The sequence below is a fragment of the Callorhinus ursinus genome, unplaced genomic scaffold, assembly GCF_003265705.2.
Source record: "Callorhinus ursinus isolate GAN/ISIS: 27379988/994484 unplaced genomic scaffold, GSC_fseal_2.0 scaffold18, whole genome shotgun sequence".
NCBI lineage: Eukaryota > Metazoa > Chordata > Mammalia > Carnivora > Otariidae > Callorhinus > Callorhinus ursinus.
Window position 1 is genome coordinate 7748031 of NW_027397080.1, and position 18520 is coordinate 7766550.

Sequence of the window (18520 nt, forward strand, 5' to 3'; positions counted from 1 at the left end):
AGTTCTCCGGAAAAGCAGCCCTGTGTGGGGAGTTTAGGCAGAAGGAAGAGCCCAGAGGCCCAGAGGTATGAAGAACATGTCAGGAAAAGGGAGGCATCTGCTGTGGCTGGAATGGAGGGTCCAGGGGAGAATGGCTGGAAATGAAGCTGGAGATACAGGGTCCTCTAGATGGTGTGTGTGGCTTTCTGAGGAAAAGGGACTTTGCCTTGGAGGGGATGGGGAGTGTCAGGCAGAGCGAAGCCTGCAGCATGGCATCCTCCCTCCCCACTGTTCCTGCCGCCATGGCATTTGGCACCCACCTAGTCCGTACCCCCCCCGCCCCGGCCCTCACGGCCCTGCCCGCGGCTGCTTGAGGAGCAGTGTCTCTTGCCTCTCTCGCAGGGAGCTCTGTACAGCAGATTGGCCTCAGTGTTCCTGTGATCATCATCAAACAAGAGGAGGCGTGTCAGTGTCAGTGCGCGTGCCGGGACTCTGCCAAGGAGCGGGCGGCGGGCAGGAGGAAGGGCTGTTCTTCCCCACCCCCTGCAGAGCCGAGCCCCCAGCCTCCTGACGGGCCCGGCCTGAAGCTACCACCACAGACTCTTCCCTCGCCCCCTGGCCCCCTGTCGTCCTCCTCCGCTGTCCCCTCTTCCTGTGAGCAAAGCAGACAAGCAGAGACTCCTTCAGACCCTCAGACAGAAACGTTAAGTGCCATGGATGTGTCAGAGTTTTTGTCCCTCCAGAGCCTGGACACGCCGTCCAATCTGATTCCCATTGAAGCACTACTGCAGGGGGAGGAGGAGATGGGCCTGACCAGCTTCTCCAAGTGAAAGGGCCGCACGCGCTCACCTCCGGGAAAGGAGGGCGAGCGGGAAGCAGAAGGTGGGGTGCCTGCCGTCACGGGGGTGGGGTTGGGGGGGGTCAGCAGTTCGAAGGATGAAGAAATCTACTGTTTGAAATCCTCACCTTTCAGACGTATTTTCTTTAGTCATATCCCAGGAGCATCCATTTTAAGGAACTGATCTTTGGAAAAAAAAACAAAAAAAAAAACAAAAAAAAAGCTAAGTTATAAATGAACTGTTTGGCTGCACTGTATGTCACTTTTGCTTATTGTCATGTGAACTTGGAAATTAAGGTTACTCGTTTGCATAAACATTCGAAATGAAAGGGTGTGGCTTCCATCAGTCTGATGCTGCCCATCACTTGCACTGGGGTCTCTGTGGTTGGGCAGCAGAGTTCAGTGTGTCGGGTGTTGCTCCTCCCTGTGCGTCCTCTGAGTCTGAGTCTGAGGCCGCAGCTGGCCCAGACCCTGGCTCCATCAGAGGGGGCGTGGCCAAGGCAGGTCAGACAGCTGTGAGCCTGACAGGGACTGGGTGAGGTGGTTTTGTTGTTTGCTCTTGGTGTTGCTGGAGCTCAGGGTGGCTGTGGCAGGTGTCATCCAGCAGCTGGCTGTGGCCCGGTGGGTAGCGAAAAGCCTGGCCTGAGGCTGTGTGGGTGATCGGGTTCTGTGGGGGCCCTGGGCGAGCTGTTGACCGCTGTCCGTCCGTGCGGGTGCAGAGCAAGCTCTGACCATGTTATCCCGGTCTTTGCTTCCCTGGTTCTTTCCCTCTCTCGGTTGACAGCCAGGGCTTGCAGATCGCAGTGCATTTTTCTTGGGGAACGTCCCTGTTTTGTCCTAGAGTGGACATGTGGCTTATGGCCAGTGGCTGGGTGGTGGTCTGCCTGCCTTTAATGGTATTTTCTTCCTCCGAGCAGAAGAGCTGCATTTTGCTTATCGGGAGAAGGTGCAGCTTTAAGGGAGTTTTTTTGTTTTTTTTGTTTTGTTTTGTTTTCTTTTTAAGGCGGCATGTAATTGGCAGGCCAGGTGTCCTGGTTCCAGGTTCTAGCCAGGCTTTTGGTGGCCCCGCCCATCTCCGCCTCTCACCCCTCTGGATTTTGCATATAGTCCTAGTACAGTGCAAAGAAGGATGTGACTTGCTCAGCTTAGTCATGTGATTTCTAAACAAACAAACTAAAACAAAAAAATAAAAACCACAAAACGATCTTCTACTCAGGGTAAAACAAAACAAAACAAAAATCCCCCTTCCACCAAAAAGCCTGAAATGTTGCAATAAGTTATCTCATTTGGAATGTTTCATTAAGTTGTGTTATAGGAAAAAAAATTTTTTTGATTTGTGTATAGAATTATATCCATCTGTCTGCCTTTGGCTCCAAGTCATTGCCTCTTTAAAATAAAACTTAAAATACAATTCACACTAAAATGGAAAGTTTCTCTCAACTGGCTATATTAACGTAGTCATGAGTGCTCACCAAGCTCACTGAGCTCAGAAATGAGGCCTGGCCCAGGGTCTAGACTAGGCCTCTGCCTCCAAGAGCCTCTTCTTGCCTTGGGTGAGGAACAGGGGTCCACAGACAGGGCTGCTCTCCTGAGTCAGCAGTGTCAGGCAGACAGCAGCCATAATTTTGCCTTCTTTTTCCATTCCCTAATGTAAAGAGATCTGCATGTGTCACTCATCTGTTCTCTGAGCTATTACTCAGGGCCAGCCAAGACAGTATCCAGAGCTGATCATTTATCTGGGGGCCCAAAGGCCCTGCCTTTGACAGAATTTCAGGGACAGAGTTGGACAAGCGAGCAGAAGTAGTAAATGTTGTACTACCATGAAGAGAAAAGGACCTTCCCCCAGGCAGCTGGTGGTTTCTCATTCCAGGAGTCTAGTCCGAAGAATCCATTTCTTTTTGACCTTCTGCACTCCCCTCCCCCAAAGGCTGGTGGGTTCTGGTGACCACTGACCTCAGCAGAAGTTGATAAGGGGGGAGGAATCTTCTATTACCACAGTGGCTTAGTCTTCCTGGAAAACCAGTTGCTGAGTGTGGGTTGTCCTTGGCTGTCTCTTGGTGTTGAACCCATAGGAAGCTTTGAGGCAGGAACCTCACTGTTTTTGCTACAACTTCTGACAGAGCAACGTGATGGGGCCCCAAAGGTAGCTCATATCAGAGGACATGAATGACCTCCCCACATAATCAGCCTAGGGCCACCAGGGATTCCATTCCTGGGAGCTGAGGTGGGAAACAGGAGTCCAGGGAAGGCCATTGGAAGTGTCCATGGTTTCATGGTCTCTTCTTTCTAGTTAGCCAGGGCTGCGCTCTTCTTGGGCCTAGGTAGGTCGGTGGCTTTTCTGCTCTCCGAAGATTGGGGGAGATGAAGAAGCATCTTAAAACAGTATTTAGAATGACAGATTTTTCTAGTGGAAGTATCTGCCTTTTGAGGGTGACTCAAAATTATAAGGGGGACTATCAGAGCCAATTAGCTTTAGAAAAATCGGTAGAAAAAAGAGGTTTTTTTTCTACAGGGCAGGCAGTCTTTCCTTCCTCTTCCAGAGCTCTTTCCCTTCATCACCTCCTGCAAAGCCTGGCCTCTGGTGCCAGGGACCTTGGGGAAGAGCAGGCCACTGGCTAAAGTGGAGCCAGAAAGAGCCTTCATGGAGGGTGTGCTTCCCCAAACCCAGGAATGAAACTGTGGTGAGGTTAGGGAAGGGCTGCAGACTTCGGGCAGGTGAAGCCAAGCCTTTTTTCTTCCCATGGTAACCTTAATAATTTCTCCCCGGTAGATGTATGCTTCCAGCTCCCACTAGCATCTCCAGCTCCACCGCCCCTTTACAGGGTGTCATCAGCAACAGGGACTGGAGTTCGTGGACTTAGGAAGGGGTAGGAAACTGGCTGGCACCCCCAGACTGCCTTAGCAAAGTGGGCCCTTCCCCAGCACGCGGGTGGGACATCAAGGGAGAATGGCCCTGCCTCTCCTGGTTGGCGGGGGGGGAGTCTGGCCAGCCTCATGGGGGCATCACTAGTTTGGTGACAGGAGTTGGTGTCATTTATTAAATTCCACCCCTTTCCCCTTAGAAGGAGATCATGGTACAAAGCCCAGGAGGGGCCTTAAGGTGTGAAGACCTCTCTGGGTCGAAGCCAGGGACTTCTCTCCACCAGCTCTGGGAAAGTCAGTAGATTGGAGTTTTACCTTCAGGGTCAAGGCAGTGGACTGATGGGGATCATGGAGGGTGGGTGGGTTTTCCTGAGAGACTTTGTATAATGCTGAATGTGTCCAGAGGGATGAGTTTGCAGAACCTCATATTGGTATATTAAAGAAATAATAAAATAAAAAAGCACTTTAGGTTATTTTATCTTTAACCCAATTGCTGCAATTTCTTTTGTGTATATATATATATACATATATATACTTTCCACAAAGTTTTATTTTTTGCTCAGAATAAAAAGTTAAATTGAGGTGTGAAAAGAAAAGCACTTACCTTGGTGCAATATGTGTAGCTTGACGGTCGTTGTCCCATGTGGCCCTGGCCTGGCCTCGTTTTTCCGCTGGATCAGCCCTGTGCTCTAAGGCTGTCTATAGGGAAACACTATTATGCATTCTCAGCAACTGCTCAATCTATGCAAGCCTTCCCTGTGTGCCCGAGGGCGCCCCCTCAGGCTCTCTGAAGAACTGCTGCGGGTCCTGTTTTCTTCTGCTGACTGTTGAGGCCCTTTCTCATCACTTCTTGGTCCCTTGCCATCTTGCCCCGCCTTCACCATTACAAAGTGATGCCTGAAAGGAAGGAACAGGTTGTTCCTAGGTAGAAACCTGGCACCTTCTAGACTTTTCTATTTGTAATCACGTTCATTGTCCTTAATCTTAAAGACTTCTCCAGAGTCACTGAAACCATTGCTTTGTGGAACTGCAACAGTATTGCTAGAGTTTACATTTTCCTCCACCACCAATCAGAAATATGTTTGGGAGGTTGTGGTGGTAGTGGGGGAGCGGGCAACATGAGCCATTTCCCTACTGCTCCCCTCACCGCCCGTGCTGGCTCTTTAAGAAAAAAGGTCTCCAGCCTTCATTAAATCCAGTAAACAAAGCTGTTAATAATCTGCTTTATCGACTTTCTTCCTTCCCCCATATTCCCCTTTTGTCTCGGAGGGGGGAGTTCCCCCCCCCATTTTATCTTCAATTCTCAGGCTACTGTAGAATAGAGAAGTTTTGAAATAACACTTCAGCCAAAGCAGAAGGATTTCCACAGATCAATATGCAAATAGTCCTGCTGTGACATAGATGAGAAATTGTCCATTCCCTAATATTGGGGGTGGGGGGAGGCGACAGAATGGAATTTTGCATATTTCTGGTTGGTAGTCAGTTTAGCCTATTTCCTCTTGCATACTTTTGGGGGACAGGGAGAGGGTCCCGTGTTTCCTCTCACGCCCTTTGGGGAAGCTGATGATCACTCTTTGGGCATTTCTCACTGTTACTCCTGTTCCAGAGGGCTTCTCAGTCTGCACTGAAAAATGCAAATTAAACTGGATCTTATGTCAATGTGTACATAGTACAAGCTTTTTTTACTGGAAGCAAAGTTTAAAACCACACACTGCCCTTTTGGTGGTGTGCCTGCTGGGCCAAAAATTGGGTGATAATGTAGTGTCACTTTCTCAGCTCAATGCAGTTTCTACTCTTTTTCTTATGGGAAAATTTTTCATAAAAACTTTTTTCACCAAAACCCAGGGGTGTTTTTTGCAATATCCTTGTTATCCTCGAAGTGGTGCCAAGTCAGAGGCCTCTCTTGCCCTTCTCCCAAGTCCTTAGGCCTCCCCAGGGCGCCTTTGATTCAACAGTCTACATCCTTTGTTGTGTTTCGGAGAATGTGGGGGTGGGGAGGACAGAGTTCAAGGTGGCTGTTACCTTTCCCTGTCAACTCCTCCTAGTCCCTTTTGGGGAAGGTGGCTGGAAACAGGTTTTTGCTGAATCTCTGGCTCACATCTTCTGGCCAGGAAAGGCAAGACCCACAGAGAGCCTTCTTTTTTGACACACACTAGTAGTCATTGGCCGGAGGTCTTGGTGACAGTTTTTTAAATCTCAAATGGTTTTATTTGGATGTGAAAGCCTATCAAATTTATTGAAGTGTGAAACATGGGAACAACGGACTTCCACTGAGCGATATGAAAACGTTACAGGTTCAGTACTTCCAAAGGAAGAAACCTCCCAACCCAAAAAAGAGTAAATATGAATTTGTATTTTTGAAGAATGTGAAATAATGGTGTTTGCTTAATTGCTCATTTTGTATAAACTTAATATTGTACTTTAAAATATCTGTTAAGTGAAAATTTAACTTTTTGGAATTGAAAAAGCAATATTAAATACTAATGAAATCCTAATTAAATGCTTATTTAAATCTGGTAGTATCTGTGGCATTTCTTTCCAAACCTACCCATGGTTGACAATTTTCCACTACTTAGCCCAACTCCCCTCCCCAGCTGAGTCTCAGGGGACAGAAAGGAAAGGTCGGTCACCAGGAGAGTCTGCAGGTTTCCTTTTAATCAAGGCTCTGCTAAAAGTGTTTTGTGGGGCTAGGAGCCCCCAAAGCATGAAATGGACATGTAACACCACCTGGATCCCCCAAAGCAGGCCAGACCACTCTGGAGAGCACTGCTGGTCTGCCCAAATCCGGTAATCAGAATGGGTATTCGTTGGCTACATTTCAAAGCTCAGCACTGCCTTCAGCCAGGATGAAGTGGGAGTGAACCCAGCTGCTAGCAGAGCTGCCACCCCAGGCTGAGAGCCAAGTACCAGCCACTGCCAGTGAAGACTGTCCCCTTTATTGAAGGGAGTTGTTCGAGTCCAGCCACCAGCCCCGGGAGGGAGAGAAGTCAGGGCGCCCATCAGGGATGGTCAGGGCTCCGCAGCTCCGTCGCCAGCATCCTTTGGAAAGCCACCTCTGGCGGAGACAGCTGTTTGGGGAGGTGCTCCGGGTTTGGCTGAGACGTTCTGGTTGGAACAGAAAGGAAAAGTGAGGCGGAGAGGAAAGGCCCTGGATTAGGCCCCGCAAGGAGATGGCCACTTGGCATTGGGATAGCACTTAACTTTTTCAAAGCCTCTCGCCCGGATGAAAGGAGGTTGGGGCGGGGGGGTAAGGCGGTGGGGACACGTCCACCCTCCAGAGGAAACTAGGGCTTAGCAAGTCCAGCCACGGGGCAGTCCCCACCTCCCAGGCCCAGCCCGGGGTGGGCACTGACCCCGCCACCAGCCGGCTCCGGGCGCCGGCGGCCCAGCTGCCGCAGCATCTCCTCGCAGGAGGCGATGGTGTCCAGGAGCTGCCGCTGCCGCTGCTCCACCGCGTCCAGCAGCTGCTGGGCGCGCTCATCCCGGGGTGGCTGCGGGGGTGGCCTCCCGCCGAGCCCCAGCCCCGCCTTCCCACGGTCCACGCCGGCAGCCTCCCTGCCCGGGAGAGAGCGACACACACACGGTCAGGGCCGGCGCTCGCGCGGGGTCTGAGCCCCTTCCCCCCGCCCCGACGGGCCCCCTCTCACCCCCGTGACCAGTCTGAGCCCGGGCCCCATTCCATCTCCGCCTGCGCGGCCCGACCACCGCCCCCCTTTCGGTCGCCCCCCTCCCCAGCGCTGCGCTAGGGCTCCGCAAAGCTGCGCCCCGCCCCGTCCCCACCGGTCTCCTTCAATCCTCCTGGGGGTCGCGGTCCCTTTAAGTTGCCCGGCGCGGAGGTGGGGCCGAGCCTCCCTGGCCGGAAGCTGACTGGGCGCGTCACTTCCTCCCGGAAGCGGGGCCGGGCGGATGTCTCCGGCGCGTCCGTGCAGGGGGATGAGGGCCGCGGTGGCTGCCAGCGTGGGGTTGAGCGAGGGGCCGGCGGGCTCCGCCCGTAGGGGCCGCCTCCTCCGCCCGCCGAGCCCCGCTCCGGCGGCGCCGGGGGCCCGGCTGTTGCGGCTCCCGGGGAGCGGGGCCGTGCGGGCCGCAAACCCGGAGCGCGCCGGCTGGACCGAGGCGCTGCGGGCCGCCGTGGCCGAGCTGCGCGCCGGCGCCGTGGTGGCCGTCCCCACGGACACGCTGTACGGCCTGGCCTGTTCGGCGAGCTGCTCGGCGGCACTGGGCGCTGTGTACCGCCTCAAGGGCCGCAGCGAGGCCAAGCCGCTGGCCGTCTGCCTGGGCCGCGTGGCCGACGTCTACAGGTGAGGCCGCCCCGACCCGGCCCCGCTGGGGGCGGCACCGCGGGAGGGGCTTCCGGTGACAGGCTTGGGAGACTGAGGCGCAGAGAGCGGGAGGGGCTTGTCCAGGCTCACCCAGGAATCCGGAACTGGAAATGTGTATCGAGCACTTAACGTCTTCCAGTCCCTGAACGAGATGCTGGGGCGCAGCGGTGAACGAGGCAGGCAGGGTCCCTGTTCTCCTGGCGTTTTTGTGATAATGAGGGGAGGGGGTCGGGACTCCCACGGTTTAAAAACAACAACAACGAAGGAAACAAACGCGATAGCTGAATTTAGTAGGGGATGCCTGGAAGAAAATGAAACACGGAGCGTGCTAACTGTGCAGCTGTTGTAGTCTCGGGGACCAGAAGCATGTGGGCCCCAAGCCGAGGGTGTTCTTCTGGAGCCTCCCTTCTCAAACTCTTAGGGAGGTGAAGAGGGAAGACAGACCCCATTGTAATCCCCAGGGTTTCCTTTTCTAGGTCTGGCTACCATCTAGAGTGGGACCAGCAGCGACCCTTCATTCTTGGATGGATTTGTGCCCTGTTTTCCAGGTACTGCCATGTGAGGGTACCTGAGGGACTCCTGAAAGACTTACTACCAGGACCAGTGACCCTGGTGTTGGAACGCTCGAAGGAGCTCAATAAGGACCTGAACCCCTTTACTCCTGTGAGTCAGATTTTCTCTTGTGTCCCCAGACTCCTGCCCTCTGGCTTTCACTAGGATCCAGGCTAGAGCCATTCCCCACCCCTTACAACCTTTCTGACTATCCCCTTTCCCCTGGCCTCATAGCTTGTAGGCATCCGGATTCCTGACCATGCCTTCATACAGGATTTGGTCCAGGTGTTCGGGGGACCACTCGCTCTCACCAGTGCCAACCTTAGCTCCCAGGCCAGTTCTCTGAATGTCGAGGTAAGTTACCCGTCCTCCCCCCAGAAACATCACCAGGCCAGACACAGTTTCCTCTGAATTAGTAGGGTTGATGGTTCCCTGGAATGCGTTGCAGGAGGCTCACGCATTTAGTCTGGTGGTGGGAAGTCTGTCAGGTTGGCAGGAGTGGGTTGGGGGGGATCCAAATTAAAGAATCTTGGAAAGGTTTAATTAAAAAGCTTGAGAGGTAAGAGGGGATAATTGGTGTTTTCGTCTTGTTGTCTTTTTAGTAATAACATCATGGTAAATGTAGTTTTTTCCCCCTTTTTGTGGTGGTAGCTGTTTGAAAATATAGTTAGGCAGTAAGTCTTTACAACAGTGCTGTAACGAAAGTTAAGACTCCGAGAACTTGGCCCAGGGACCCCTGACGCTGTTCTCTTCCCTGGCCACTAGCCAGGTCAAAGAATCAAACTAATTATGTCTTGACTGCATAGTGTGGAAGGAAGGCAAACACAAAGAAATGTCACTTACCACACATTTTTCTTCTTCCTGAACTTAAATGTAAAACGTAGCACAGTGATGGGGTTTTCCATGCCCAGACCTAGAGAGTGGCTTCGGGAGCCTTAGAAACTGAGGGCCCGGCATCCTTTCTTATTTTGGGACTGCAGGCTTTACCTGGTGGCTATGCCCGAGGCAGTGGGGATTGGGGGGTAGGGGTATTCTTGTCAGCAAACATTTGACCCGTCCAGTGCAGTAACTGGTGGTTAGGCTCCTCCATCCCAAATGCCCAGGCCTAGCCACCACTGCAGTGTTGCCATGAGTGGTGGTGGTGGAGAGAGCGGGTGACGCTCTAACCCAGTTAACAGTTCAGGCCACGGATTTCAGAGGCGGTATCCTTCCTGTAGCCCAAGGATTGAGTGCTGGTGGCATGCAAGTGCCGAGTCCACCCTGTCTTCCTCTCCCTACCCTTACCCAGAGTTCTCCTGAGATCCAGGAGATGCTCTGGATGAAGTAATTTGCATGCGGTGACATAGAAATCTAGGCGAAAGTTCAGGGTAGAGCCCACATCTTTGGACACCCACCTAGGACTCCAGCTATTGGACCAATTTGGCCCCAGCAGAAGCACTGTGTGGAATCTCCTCTTGGCACAGCAAGATTTTCTTTAAGCTCTAGATAGGTGTTACTTGAGGTGCTAACCTGGGGTGGCTCCAAACCTCATAGGATGCCATGTCCTAGGTGCTAACTGACCTTAACTGAATGAGGTTCCTTCCCCTGCTTTAAGGAAGATGCCTCCTGTTTTAGAAGTGTGCGGTCTTCGTCTCCTTATGAGGGCTGTGTGCATCATGACATCATTGCAGATGCTAGGGGTAGTGTCCGTGCTTCCTCTCCCTCTCCTCAGGAGTTCCAGGACCTCTGGCCTCAGTTGTCCCTGGTCATTGATGGGGGACCAATTGGGGACGGCCAGAGCTCCGAGTATCGCCTGGGCTCAACTGTGGTTGATTTGTCTGTACCTGGAAAGTTTGGCATCCTTCGTCCAGGCTGGTGAGTCTCTTTGCTGTGGTATGGGGATAGAATTTGAGGAAGGTTGGAAGGTGCAAAAAAAAAAAGGCCTTAACCAAATAAAGATTGGCACTCCTCTCTCTTATCCTGAGCAGGGTGGGCAGGTTTGGAGAAGTGGTGGATGGAGGGGCACTAAGTTTGCTGGTGTTTGCTGGCTTTTTGAGGTTTCAAAGGATTCATCACGGATTTGGTGAAGAGAGCATAGTTAAGACCAGAGGGTTTAGAGGTCGCTGATCACCAGACTCTGCTGGGCTCGGGGCTTTGAGAAGTCGAACTTGAACTGCCTCCATTTCTTCCTCAGTGCCCTGGAGAGTACCACAGCCATCCTCCAGCAGAAGTACGGGCTGCTCCCCTCGCACTGATCCTGCTTCTGCATCTCAGGAAGAGGGGAGGGCCTGAGGACTGGTGCTGGACACTGTGTGTCTGTCCGCTGGGGACTGGCAAGGCCTCATTGACAGAGGCCACTGGGGCTGCGACGTCACTAGTCTGACTCTTTAAGGCACTGCGTCTTTCTGAACACTGTAGAACAAGCCCCAGAAGCTGCTGGTTTCGTCTCACACCTGGTGGGGAGGTCATATTTATTATCTGTAATTTCAAATATCAGCCAAAAGGTGACGTGGAGACTTTGAGAACATTCCTAGGATGGCCTTGTTCTAGTAAGTTTCTTTTTCAAAAATCTTTTCTGAAAAATAATTTGAGGAACAGATTTAGAATCCAGTTGGAGCCCCCCTGTCTGGCGGGTAGTGGCATTTAAGGTCCAAATCAGCCCCAGAGCACCAGCTGGTGCTGTTTAAAAGTCTCCAAGTGGCCAAAGGCGTGTACTTAGGCACCTGAAGCTGGAACCACAGTAGGATAAAGACTGTCGAGCCACAGGCCCAACACTATTTTCTCTGAACTGGAGAGGCTGGTGGTGTGGTGTGCCGGAAGGCCTGGTGGAGAGAAGTCAGCATTTTGGACTAATGGTGAGAAGTGAGCTCCGTTGGCAAGGGGCGGGGGTAGGGAAGTCCAAATCAAAGAATACTGGAAAACAAATCTCCACTATTCTTTTCAGCTAGTAGCTTTTTTCTTATTTAGTCGTAAAATAAATTATAATGAGTTATGCCTGTAATACCTTTATTTGAATCCAGTGTGTACTCAAAGCCTTTATTCATATGTATACCAAATGTTAAACAGAATTATTCTTGACTATTTAAACCTTGTTTTTCTTTAATAAGAAATGTTTTGTAAATAGTTTGTTTTTCTTCCTTTGAATTATTTCCTCAGGGGTAGGATTACAGGGTCAAAGTGTATGAACATCTTTATGGCTCTTGCTACAGTTTAGCCTCCGAAAGAACTCATCAAGCTGCAGTGAATGAGAATTACTGTTCCTGGCCCCGAGCTTGCCATGCTTTTAATGTTTTTCAAACTGTGTATGTGTGAAATGAAGCCTCTGTGTTTTTCCCTTCTGTAAAGTACTGCGGGTCACCATCCAGCACTGTGCTCCTGCCTGATCTGCCCTGTCCATTGTGGCATCCAGTGCTCGTCACCTCACTGGAGCTGGGGGTCCCGTAGTAATCCGTAGGCCCCACTTCCTCCCCTCCTGCCTTGCACCCCATTCCCACAACTGGGATTCAGGCTTGAGCCCATAAAGTAATGCACATATTTCCAAGTAGCTCCTAAATCTTGCCAAGAAGGTGTTCCAGGGCCTGCTTTGAGGGTCCCCACAACGAGTATACTCGCTTATTTGTAAATAAGCACCGTTAAATATCCCCACTAAAAGTCTTGATTACACTCCTGGTTTCTGAAGCAAACTCACTCTTCGTTTTGCTGACACTGGCCAGCCCATCTCACATGTCAGTTTGTCACAGCATTTGAGGGAGGGCTCAGAGTTCAGGAAGGCTTGAAGAGAGCAAAAGGAATGCTTACTTGAGAAGACCATGTCATATTTAATTGATAGAAATCACAGTAGCTCTGAAAATGGCTCTAGTGAGTGGGCCTCATTCAGTTTAGGCAGCTAAAGGGAGGGAGGATGTCCTGGTCCTCTCCCTGGAGCTAGATGGTCATCTGGGGAAATGTGGGCTCTGGAGCACAGAGGTATTTTCTTGAGGAAGAAGAAGAAGAAAAAAAAACTCAGCATTGGAGAAAACTGCAAAAAAGGGAAAAACTGTGCTCAGGCACTAGCTACAAGGCCACGCCAAATAAGGAAAGCTGGATCCTGTAAGCTTCTGGGAGAAAGAAACCTTTCCATGTGAAGTCTCTAGCACATAGTAGGTACTCTGTCAGTATGTGTTGAATGAGTGTACAAAGGCTCAGGATTATTTCCTGATTGTTGTGTTCAGGAGTCTATTGGGAAGGGCTTAAACCTAGAATTTCCCTCTTGGGAAGTTGCAAATGTGGTTCCCTCACTTGGAGAAGACAGAAGAAGACTGAAGAGGCAGCAGGGCACGTGCTCGCCCAGAGCCCTGACCCCTCCTAACAGCAGTGACTTCGGGACTGCTATGCAACACCAACCTACTGAGTTCCAAGCTCGAAGGGATCATTTTAAAGTGTTACGACAGGATGTGGAGCGGCCCTCGGCTGAGTCCAGTCACCCGCCAGCCTCTCTGGGGCCCTCTCTGGAACCCTGCCTCACTTCCTGTCCGTGCAGAGCCCCCCAGCCCCACATGCCTGAGGAACAAGCTCTGTTCCACATGGGCCCAGGCTTGATGGCCCACCCAGAGGCGCCCCGCTGCTGACTGGGGAACCAGCGAGTGCCTCCAACCTCAGCTGAGCCCCCTACAGTGACACCTTCCGGGGAGGCCAGGACATTGGCACCTCGTGGCCCCAGGCTTCTCACATCAGCCACTGCTCCTTCTCTTTGATGAAGTGCTCCGCCCAGCGGCGAGTCAGCTCCAGGTACAGGCTGGGCTGGTGAGGCAGGTAGTCCAGATACAGCCGCGTTGGGGTCTTCTTGGGGATGGCCTTCTCGATCTGGGTGCCCTCGTGCCACTCATTGAAAGATGTGATGGAGACAATCTCGGGCCTCACGGTCAGGGCTGCCTGCAAGGCTGTCTCATAGTACTTGCCATTGACCCTGTTCCGAGTATTGTGGTTGTTCCAGGGCCGGATGCTGGTGTCAATGTAGCCAGGCCCCACGCTGGGGATGAACATGAGGTTGTGGGCATCACAAAAGCTCTTCACAGCCTTCCAGTTCTGATGGGAGGAGCCGAAGGAGAAACCGTTGGAGGCGAAGTAGGTATACATGCCATCAAACCCAGCAGCCAGGATGTCGTGGGTGTGGCCCTCCTCCACCAGCAGCGCGATGAAGACCCCATCGTAGGGGGTGTTGCGGATCGAGTGGGGCCCGTTGGGTGTCAAGAGGTGGGCCCAGGCCTCAGGGGATGTCAGGTATGAGTCGTAGATATAAAAGAGTGGGAGGCTCTTACCCATGCTGTTCTTATAGCGGTAAAATGCCCCATGGGAGCCATACCTGGGGAGTGGGAGGGAGAAGAACCTGAGCTGGCTGCCGAGGAGGGGGCAGCCAGCACAGCTGCAGGACAAGCCGTGGGCCAGACCTTTCCTGATGCCCAAGTGTGATGTGGGACCCAGCGTGTCCCCACGCTTGCACTCCTCATGCCCCTGAGCAAGAACCTAGTTCCCACCCACATCTCCCCAGCCTCAGCCTCCCTCCATTCAAGCCTCACTTCCTTGTCCCACACCACACCACCCCCCTCCCCCGTTGGGACCGAAGCAGCCAGCTAACCGGTCTCCAGGCTCCTGCTTCTGGCTCCCTTTGATCCACTAAGGCATGAACCAGATCTGCTTGCTCCTGACTGAGACCTGCCAAGGCCCCTCCAACTTGATCTGGCCCTGCCCACCTCCACTCCTTCTATTACCCCATCTCCACGCACGAGCTACACAGGCCTCTTATTCTGCTGTCAAACTTGTCCCATCGTGAGCCTTTGGATCTGACAGCCCTCTGCCTGGAATTTTCTGCCTGCCCCAGATCTTTGCAGAGCTGACTCTTCCTTCAGGTGTTAGCTCACACATCCTCTCCTCAGAGAGGCTCCCTTGACCACCTGTTCTGAAGTCTAGCACCCATTCTCAGGCATGCTCTAACACAATACCCTGCCCTATTCTTTATTATCACTTTCTAATCGCATGGGCCACTATGTGATTTTTCGTGTGTAACTATTATCTGCCTCACTGCGGCCACACATTAGAATGTAAACCTCGCCAGTCCTACCCATGACTGTACAACCGGGGCTGAGGACAGTGCCCGGACACCTGTAGGCACTCAAGTACTTTTTGAGTGAGTGGATGAAACCTGCAAGCACAGTATAAGCCATTCCCCCATATATTAACTCCTCTAATTCTCACAAGACTCAAAGGTTAAGAGGCTTGCAACAGATCACAGATTGGAGGCTGCAGAACTGGAATTCAAACCCAGGTTGCTGACTCCAAGCCTAGTACTGTATTAGTAGGAAGTAGCTGCTGAGGACACTGGCATTCTGCCCTGGTGTCTCTTGACCTACCCCTCTAAATCTATCCCCTCCCCCTTTTTGATCCCCTTTGAGATCCAGGCCCCACAGCAGCCTTACGTGTCAATGATGTACTTGATGTTGTCATGCAGAGTGATGTCATCCCGGCCCTTGTAGGGTTGGATATGGAAGGCCACCTGCCACAAACAGGAGGTACTGGTCAGGTGAGTAGCTGCCCAGGGACCACAACCTATAAGGCTCATGTTTCCACTGGGGCTTGGAGGCGGAGGCCTGGCAACAGTGGGCATAACAGAGATAAAAGCAGCCACTGCCCTTAGGGTCAGAAAAAGAGGGCCAAGAAGCCTGGCCACCTCCCACAGCAGGCATCTGGGAATCATTCTGATGGGATGTCACTGGATGGCTAATAGGTCTGAGCTTATGTGCCAGCTCCACGTGATTGGCACTAGCTGTCTGAAACCATGGGAAGAAGTTTGCGGAAGCTGTCGGGCAGGGGTGCTCTGATCTGTTAAACATGTCGGTGATGGGCTCAGGAATGGGGTGGGGCTCCTCTCTGCTGTTTCTCTTCCTTCACCGCAGGAGAGGGGAATGACTTACTAGGTTCATTTGGGGAAAGTAACTGGACATGCTTAGCTCTGCTCCATCATTCCTCTTGAAAGTGCACCCGCCTGCCTGTACTTTACTCCTTGAGGTCCAGCACTGCCTCCCACTAGGGATCTGAGACGTTTGGTTTCTGGGCCCATTTGGCCCTTGCCTGCCCTCTATTCAAGAGTCAGGGTCTCCTACCTAACTCTATCACAGTGATACTTATTCAATCTTCCATTTCTCCTATATTTAGTTTTCCCGATTTCCCCCCCCAGAATTCAAGAAAATAACAGTGACAGGTGCTATTTATTAGAACCTCACCCCCCCACACACATACCACTTGCTGTGTATTTGCCATACCTGGGCTAAAGCCAAAAACTAACCCTGTGGGCAGAGAAGGGGAAATCTCCAGAATGGGCCAAAGAGCACCTGACCTCTTCTTTGGACACTCACCTGGATGTTGTACTGATGGGCGGTGTCAAGAATGGCGGGTACCAGGTCGCCTGAGGGTTCCCCGTTATCATCAGCCATGCCAGGTGGGTACCAGGACAGGACCAGGACGCCTGAGACACAACAGAGTAGCTACTTCAGAGACACACAGTACCCCCGCAACAGAGATGCGTTTCCTCCCAAACCATCTCCAACTGCAAAATGGTTTCTGAATGAAACCTTGAGCGAGGCTCCTGCCAGGTTCACGTCTTACGGATCAGATCCCAGAGCCTAGCGTCCCGGAGCTGTCCACGCCCGCGGTGCTGAAGCGCCGCGGCAGCGGGAACCTTTGCGCACCAAGCGGGGAAGGAGCCTGAGAAAAGCCAGGAGGACTCAAGACTTCCGCTTGCATCCGCAAGAAGTAGAACAAAAGGAAATACTGGATGATGCCACACCCATCTGGAAGCCACAGTCCTCTCTGGAGAAGAGGGGCCCCTCTAAGGTCCCGCAGGGATAAGAGCCCCATGCAGAGGTCATCTGATGCTTCCCGAGGGAAATAACATTTGTCTCATAAAATCCTGAGGGGTAGCCTCTGTGTTATTTATCTGTAAATACCTCCCACCATTGTCTCTGTCATTCAACTCCTCTCCCCATTCACTAACCATCTCTAGATAAATTGAAATGTGTTCTAAACTCCAGGAGAATTCAGTAACACAATCCGAAAGAAGTGAGCCTCCCCACCCGAGCCTGCCTACAAGAGAGGCTCCCAGGGACCTCTTTGCAAGCAGAGTACTTGAAGAAAACCTCCTGCCCCCTCTACTGCAAACAGCAGGGTCCAACATGGGCAAACTTCCTGCAGCCAGCAAAAACTGGAAGGGTTGCTGCCCTATCTTGTATCTGGTGTGAAAGCATTGGCCATCCCAGGCGTGGCTCCTCTGAACTCCACTCCTGCAGGGCCAGGATGCCCAGTCCTCACTTACCAAGCCTAGAAACCCAAGAGACATGAAGACTTTCTCCTCCTCCCTGCTGTCCCTACTTGGGACAGCTCGGAGCAAATGCCTTCTTCCACTGGCCCGCCCGGCAGCTCCGCCCTATGAAAGGGCCCTGCTGTGAGGGTTCAAGTGGCAGAGATGGGGAAGTCAATATCAGGAGTTGGGGGGCGGCGCCGCGCGGTAAGCGCTGAACGAAAATAGAAGGGAGGGAGTAAGAAGCTAGGCGGAAGGGTGAATGGGATCAGAGGCCCGGTGACAGGACCAGCGGGAGCTGGGGTGTGGAAACTGAGGAAGGGTGAGGCTGGGGAGCAGGGCCGCCCGGGGGTGGGGGGAACTCACCGATGGCGGCTTCCTTGAGCTGGGTCATGTGCTCCCGCAGCACCTCGGGGTCCCGGGAGCTGTAGGGCCCCAGCTCCGGGTAGAAGCTGGAGCCCAAGTCGTCGGGAGGACTATGGCGGCCGCGGGGATAGCTGGCCGAGATCTTGGGGTCCCAGTGCGGCACCATGACGTGGTCCCAGTGAATGTAGTGGCCCTCGCGCTGCGGGCTCCCGTACCAGGAGTAGTAGAAGGCGTGCAGGTCCGAGTAGACGCGCAGACTCTGCCCGGGGGCGGGCTCGGCCTCCGCGGGAGCCGGGCCCGGGGGACTGCCCGGGCCAGCGGTGCGGGGCGGGGGCGGCGGCGGGGGCGGCGCGGCGGGGGCGGCTGGGGCCCGGGCGGCGGGCGCGGGGGCTCCCTCCGGGCGTCGCTCAAAGGGCGCCAGCTCCAGGCCCGGGCCCAGCGCCGGGAGTCCGTCCGGAGCCTTGAGCGTGCGCAGGCCCATTAGGGTGCCGAAGGCGAAGAGCAGCACCAGGAACAGCGCGATGCAGGCGCGGCGCCGCCGCCGGGCCATGGCGGCCCTGCGCTCCCCGCGGCCCGCCCGGCTACCTCCCCGCGCGCCGCGCCATGGCTGCCCGCCCGGCTCCCGCGCGCCGCACAGCCCGCGCGCGTCCCAGGGAGACGGCGACGCCGAGCGCCGAGCGCGCCGTGGGCGGCTCCCCGCCTCTCCCCCGCAGTGCGGGCGGGCCCGGCACACAGCGAATGCAGATGGCGCAGACCAAGTGGTCAGGAGCCGAGGGGGGAGTGGACGAGAGGAGAGGCGAAGAGTAGCAGAATTGCGAGTTCCGGGGCAAAGGAGCAGGGGCCTAGTCAAGCTGCATGGCTCGCGGAGCATTTGTCGCCTTTCGGCCCGGGCCAGTGGCGTAGAGGCACCCAGTGGAGGAAAGGGAATGCCCTCCTTCCGGAGCCCAGGAGAAGGTCGGGGCAGCGGCGGCCGACGGCGCGTGGGAGCAGAGGGCAGGGTGGGGAAGAGTGCGAAGGTCAGGGCCCGTCTCTCTCTCCCAGGGTCTCCTTACTCACTCATCCCTCCTTACTGACTTCACTGACAGCCTCTGTACTCATCTCAGTGACCTCCCTTCTTTGCATTCGGCCCCCCATCCCTCGGACCCCCTCCCCCACCCCAGGCAGCCTCTGAAGCTTGGGGCGCCGGGGAACCCCCAGGGGTCAGACGCTACAGACACTGGCTAGAGCGTGGAAAGACGAGGCCGACCGTGACTTGCACAAAGTCACACGCACCCGGCCTAAACCCAAGGGTCAGGG

General features: G+C 53.8%; 4 protein-coding genes across 14 annotated transcripts in view; 2 read left to right on the forward strand and 2 right to left on the reverse strand.

Annotated features, from left to right (window-relative positions):
• The window catches only part of MTF1 (metal regulatory transcription factor 1), a 42329-nt gene extending 36135 nt beyond the window's left edge, over positions 1 to 6194 (forward strand). For all 3 annotated transcript variants that reach the window (XM_025855833.2, XM_025855834.2, XM_073902875.1), the window contains exon 11: positions 382 to 6194. In XM_025855833.2, coding sequence (XP_025711618.1) covers positions 382 to 809 — 428 coding nt within the window. In that variant the 3' untranslated portion in view covers positions 810 to 6194. The remainder of the gene's footprint in view (positions 1 to 381) is intronic.
• A 122-nt stretch (positions 6195 to 6316) lies between these two features.
• Positions 6317 to 7592, reverse strand: CUNH1orf122 (chromosome unknown C1orf122 homolog). Of its 2 annotated transcripts, none has more exons than XM_025855840.2 (3): positions 7460 to 7592; positions 7033 to 7234; positions 6317 to 6784 (listed from the first exon to the last, which is right to left on the reverse strand). In XM_025855840.2, the coding sequence occupies exons 2-3, from the start codon at positions 7078 to 7080 to the stop codon at positions 6689 to 6691; spliced, it is 144 nt and encodes a 47-aa protein (XP_025711625.1). In that variant the 5' UTR covers positions 7081 to 7234; positions 7460 to 7592; the 3' UTR covers positions 6317 to 6688. The 2 variants fall into 2 exon arrangements, with proteins under 2 accessions (XP_025711625.1, XP_073758984.1); XM_073902883.1 differs by having other exon boundaries at positions 7327 to 7466.
• YRDC (yrdC N6-threonylcarbamoyltransferase domain containing) lies at positions 7462 to 11847 on the forward strand. Of its 5 annotated transcripts, none has more exons than XM_073902880.1 (5): positions 7462 to 7977; positions 8475 to 8661; positions 8785 to 8904; positions 10145 to 10404; positions 10724 to 11847. In XM_073902880.1, exons 1-5 carry the CDS (start codon positions 7586 to 7588, stop codon positions 10782 to 10784), a joined length of 1020 nt encoding a protein of 339 aa, XP_073758981.1. In that variant the 5' UTR covers positions 7462 to 7585; the 3' UTR covers positions 10785 to 11847. The 5 variants fall into 5 exon arrangements, with proteins under 5 accessions (XP_073758981.1, XP_073758980.1, XP_025711623.1 ...); XM_073902879.1 differs by having other exon boundaries at positions 10149 to 10404; XM_025855838.2 differs by having other exon boundaries at positions 10262 to 10404.
• Positions 11848 to 12323: 476 nt separating this feature from the next.
• On the reverse strand, positions 12324 to 17836 carry MANEAL (mannosidase endo-alpha like). 4 transcript variants are annotated; one of them, XM_073902876.1, is made up of 5 exons: positions 17225 to 17836; positions 15918 to 16027; positions 14982 to 15058; positions 13827 to 13870; positions 13433 to 13593 (listed from the first exon to the last, which is right to left on the reverse strand). In XM_073902876.1, exons 1-5 carry the CDS (start codon positions 17772 to 17774, stop codon positions 13565 to 13567), a joined length of 810 nt encoding a protein of 269 aa, XP_073758977.1. In that variant the 5' UTR covers positions 17775 to 17836; the 3' UTR covers positions 13433 to 13564. The 4 variants fall into 4 exon arrangements, with proteins under 4 accessions (XP_025711620.1, XP_073758979.1, XP_073758977.1 ...); XM_025855835.2 differs by having other exon boundaries at positions 12324 to 13870; XM_073902877.1 differs by lacking the exon at positions 13827 to 13870.
• Between the last annotated feature and the right edge of the window lie 684 nt (positions 17837 to 18520).

Coding starts and splice junctions, on each gene's coding strand:
- YRDC (XM_073902879.1), top strand. CDS start 7,586: ATGTCTCCGGCGCGTCCGTGCAGGGGGATGAGGGCCGCGGTGGCTGCC. Junction 8,662..8,784: donor ACCTGAACCCCTTTACTCCT/GTGAGTCAGATT, acceptor CTGGCCTCATAG/CTTGTAGGCATCCGGATTCC. Junction 8,905..10,148: donor CCAGTTCTCTGAATGTCGAG/GTAAGTTACCCG, acceptor GCTTTAAGGAAG/ATGCCTCCTGTTTTAGAAGT.
- CUNH1orf122 (XM_073902883.1), bottom strand. CDS start 7,361: ATGGAATGGGGCCCGGGCTCAGACTGGTCACGGGG. Junction 7,235..7,326: donor GGCTCAGACTGGTCACGGGG/GTGAGAGGGGGC, acceptor TCTCCCGGGCAG/GGAGGCTGCCGGCGTGGACC. Junction 6,785..7,032: donor CGGAGCCGGCTGGTGGCGGG/GTCAGTGCCCAC, acceptor TGTTCCAACCAG/AACGTCTCAGCCAAACCCGG.
- MANEAL (XM_025855835.2), bottom strand. CDS start 17,774: ATGGCCCGGCGGCGGCGCCGCGCCTGCATCGCGCTGTTCCTGGTGCTG. Junction 16,028..17,224: donor GCTCAAGGAAGCCGCCATCG/GTGAGTTCCCCC, acceptor GTTGTGTCTCAG/GCGTCCTGGTCCTGTCCTGG. Junction 15,059..15,917: donor CCCATCAGTACAACATCCAG/GTGAGTGTCCAA, acceptor TGTTTGTGGCAG/GTGGCCTTCCATATCCAACC.